Source organism: Pteropus vampyrus, unplaced genomic scaffold (genome assembly GCF_000151845.1).
Source record: "Pteropus vampyrus isolate Shadow unplaced genomic scaffold, Pvam_2.0 Scaffold24, whole genome shotgun sequence".
Classification (NCBI taxonomy): domain Eukaryota; kingdom Metazoa; phylum Chordata; class Mammalia; order Chiroptera; family Pteropodidae; genus Pteropus; species Pteropus vampyrus.
This window is the reverse complement of record NW_011888805.1, coordinates 5858897-5861618: the sequence shown is the minus strand read 5'-3', so window position 1 is coordinate 5861618 and position 2722 is coordinate 5858897. Positions and strand designations below refer to the sequence as shown.

The following is a 2722-nucleotide window of genomic DNA, read 5'->3' as shown; positions in this document are numbered from 1 at the left end:
TCACCGTGTGTTTCTTGGTGTCATGGAGGTACCGTCCCTGCTCCTAACTGCATCAGCCAAACCTGGAACTAAGTCCCATCTCTTCATTCACACACAGACATGCACATACAAACACCACTTACTGTAGGAGGCTTTTATGTGAGTACCAGATTTTATTGACATTTTGGTGACTATTAATGAAAATAGAATGAAAAACTTACAAAATGGACATTTTAAAAAATAATTTAAGACCTAAAAGTTTTAACTAGATATTCTTTTTGGAATATGTCCCTTCTCCAGGAAGGCTCCATTACGAACATCTGCATAATGAAGGGGCCTTTCCCCTCCAACCAGGATTGAGTGGTTGGTTTTAACTCATGATTTATCCTGTCCCAATTCCTCAATTAAGGGAGAAAAAATTTTTTTCTACCAGGCCCAGACTTTGCAAATCTGCCTCAGTATAGTAAAGTTAATACCTCTTATTAATATTCTAGAAAGCGTTTACTTCTTTCCATTCCACAACCACCCCTAACACTTTGAATGGTGCCCTTTAACATCTATAGGAACCAAAAATCTATGGCCCCAACCCTCTAAAAAAATTTCTAAAAATAGATAAAGTCCACCCCACCCCATTTATACCAAGCTTTGGAATGACAACACTTCGCAACCTCAGCACCATGCTCAGAACCCAGCAACCACAGTGCAAGCACCAGTCTCTGGCCATCTGCTGGCTGAGCCCCTGCCTACTGGCCAAAGAACTCAGGGCCCACCTGAGGGCTTGGCCATGTGGAGGACCACCATGGCCTCCATTTGTACTTGTGCCGCCAACCCTGCAAATGTTAGGAATGGGCTTGATAAATATGTAAGGCAACAACCTTCTCTCCAATTTCTATTGCGGAATCCAGTGGTTTTACTCTTCAAGTTATACTGCTGTACAAAGAGCTTGGGTAACCAGGTAAAGAATAAAAAGCAATATGTAACTCCCTCAATAGTACTACATTTTTGTTTCATGGCGTGATCCACAAGAGGATAAAAAATAAAATTTCAATACTGTTTTATACTTGTTTTTAGCAGCAATGATTGAGCTGAGATTCTAAGTGCTAGCAATAGACTTTCCAATAAAACAAACAGAATTCCCATGAAAAGAGATTCTTACAGCTGCTTCCCATGTTTTGTGTAGGATCTTCAAAGAACATCCTCACACATAGATGCAAGAAACACTAAAGTTCTCACCTTCATCACCTATATTGGGTGTGGAATATCTGCTATTTTTTCAGCAGTTACTCTCCTGACATATGTTGCTTTTGAGTAAGTATTTTCTATCTGCTAAACCCAGTGCTAACTGTTCTAAAACACAAATAAGAATATCGCCTCAGCTTCTAACAACTTTTATGACCTTTGTGAATCATGTAGGTTGGTTCAGTTTTAATGTTCAGGTTTCTTGTAAGATATATCATGTAATATGAATTTTCTAGCTATAGCATCTTAACTTATAATCACTGTATTTCTACTGATAAAATGCATTTGAATCTAACATGTAGGTCAATAAAAACTATATTGAGTGCTTTTTATATGGTAAAGGATGAAAACATTTGTTTCATAATCTTATAAAATTAGTCCTGAAACAAGAAATTTAAAAAAAAAAGATTTTACCTCATTAAATATAAACTTCGAATAATTTTAGGGAAATCATTTTTTAACAAAAATATCATTTTTATAACTGTAGAATTTTTCTGGATTAAAAAAAGTCAGGCTGTTGAAACCAATTGGAAATTTTATAAACAATTGGAGACAGTTTGGAAATATAATTAATATTTTTAAAAATCTTTATTTGCAAAATACTCATAAATATCTTTAGCCCTCCTCCTAGTGGAACCATGTTATAAAGATAGTGCCCCCTACCCTGCTACGGACTGTATAAACATGAATTTACTGCCTGTGCTTTAAAGGTTTGTTTACAATATTAGTTCTCATATATCTTTCCGGTTTTTTTTTTAGAAAATTGCGAAGGGATTATCCTTCCAAAATCTTGATGAACCTGAGTACAGCCCTGCTGTTCCTGAATCTCACCTTCCTCTTGGATGGCTGGGTCACCTCGTTTCATGTGGATGGGCTCTGCACAGCCATCGCAGTTCTGCTGCATTTCTTCCTTCTTGCGACCTTTACCTGGATGGGGCTAGAAGCAATTCACATGTACATTGCTCTGGTTAAAGTATTTAACACTTACATCCGCCGATACATATTGAAATTCTGCATCGTTGGCTGGGGTAAGCCTCCTAAAAGGTTTTGTCTTTATTTGCACTGTCATGGGAATTGCCAGGTGCTCATAGGAAAATGGTATTTCAAAAGAATAGCACTGCTGAAAGAAACTTCAAATTTGCAAATGATGCAGATTTGATATACGTATCTTATGGGTCTTCCTCAAACAGGACTTTTAAAAACTGTTCAAGAGTCCTCACTAAATTCAGGAGTAAAGGAAAAAGCCCTAGGTCCAGAGTCACCACAAACTAATTTCCTATGCCCAGAGCCAGCCCATCCAGGCCTGAAGAAGCAGCTGGCAGACAGTGCTGCATTTCTATTATGTTTCAAAATGTAAAGGCCAGCTCAAAGTCCTAGGCACGCTCACTCCCAGACACATGCCCATGTCCTGGAAACCAGAGAGAGAATGTTATTTTTGTGTGTGCACCCAAAACACTGTCAGCATTCTTGCCTTGAACTTCTTAACGTGATTCCTCAGCCAGAC

General features: G+C 38.1%; 1 protein-coding gene across 1 annotated transcript in view; it reads left to right on the top strand.

Annotated features, from left to right (window-relative positions):
• Positions 1 to 2722, top strand: part of ADGRG6 (adhesion G protein-coupled receptor G6) — a 141841-nt gene that overhangs the window by 112490 nt on the left and 26629 nt on the right. Inside the window, exons 19-20 of the mRNA XM_011356229.2 lie at positions 1160 to 1287; positions 1978 to 2246. Coding sequence (XP_011354531.1) covers positions 1160 to 1287; positions 1978 to 2246 — 397 coding nt within the window. The remainder of the gene's footprint in view (positions 1 to 1159; positions 1288 to 1977; positions 2247 to 2722) is intronic.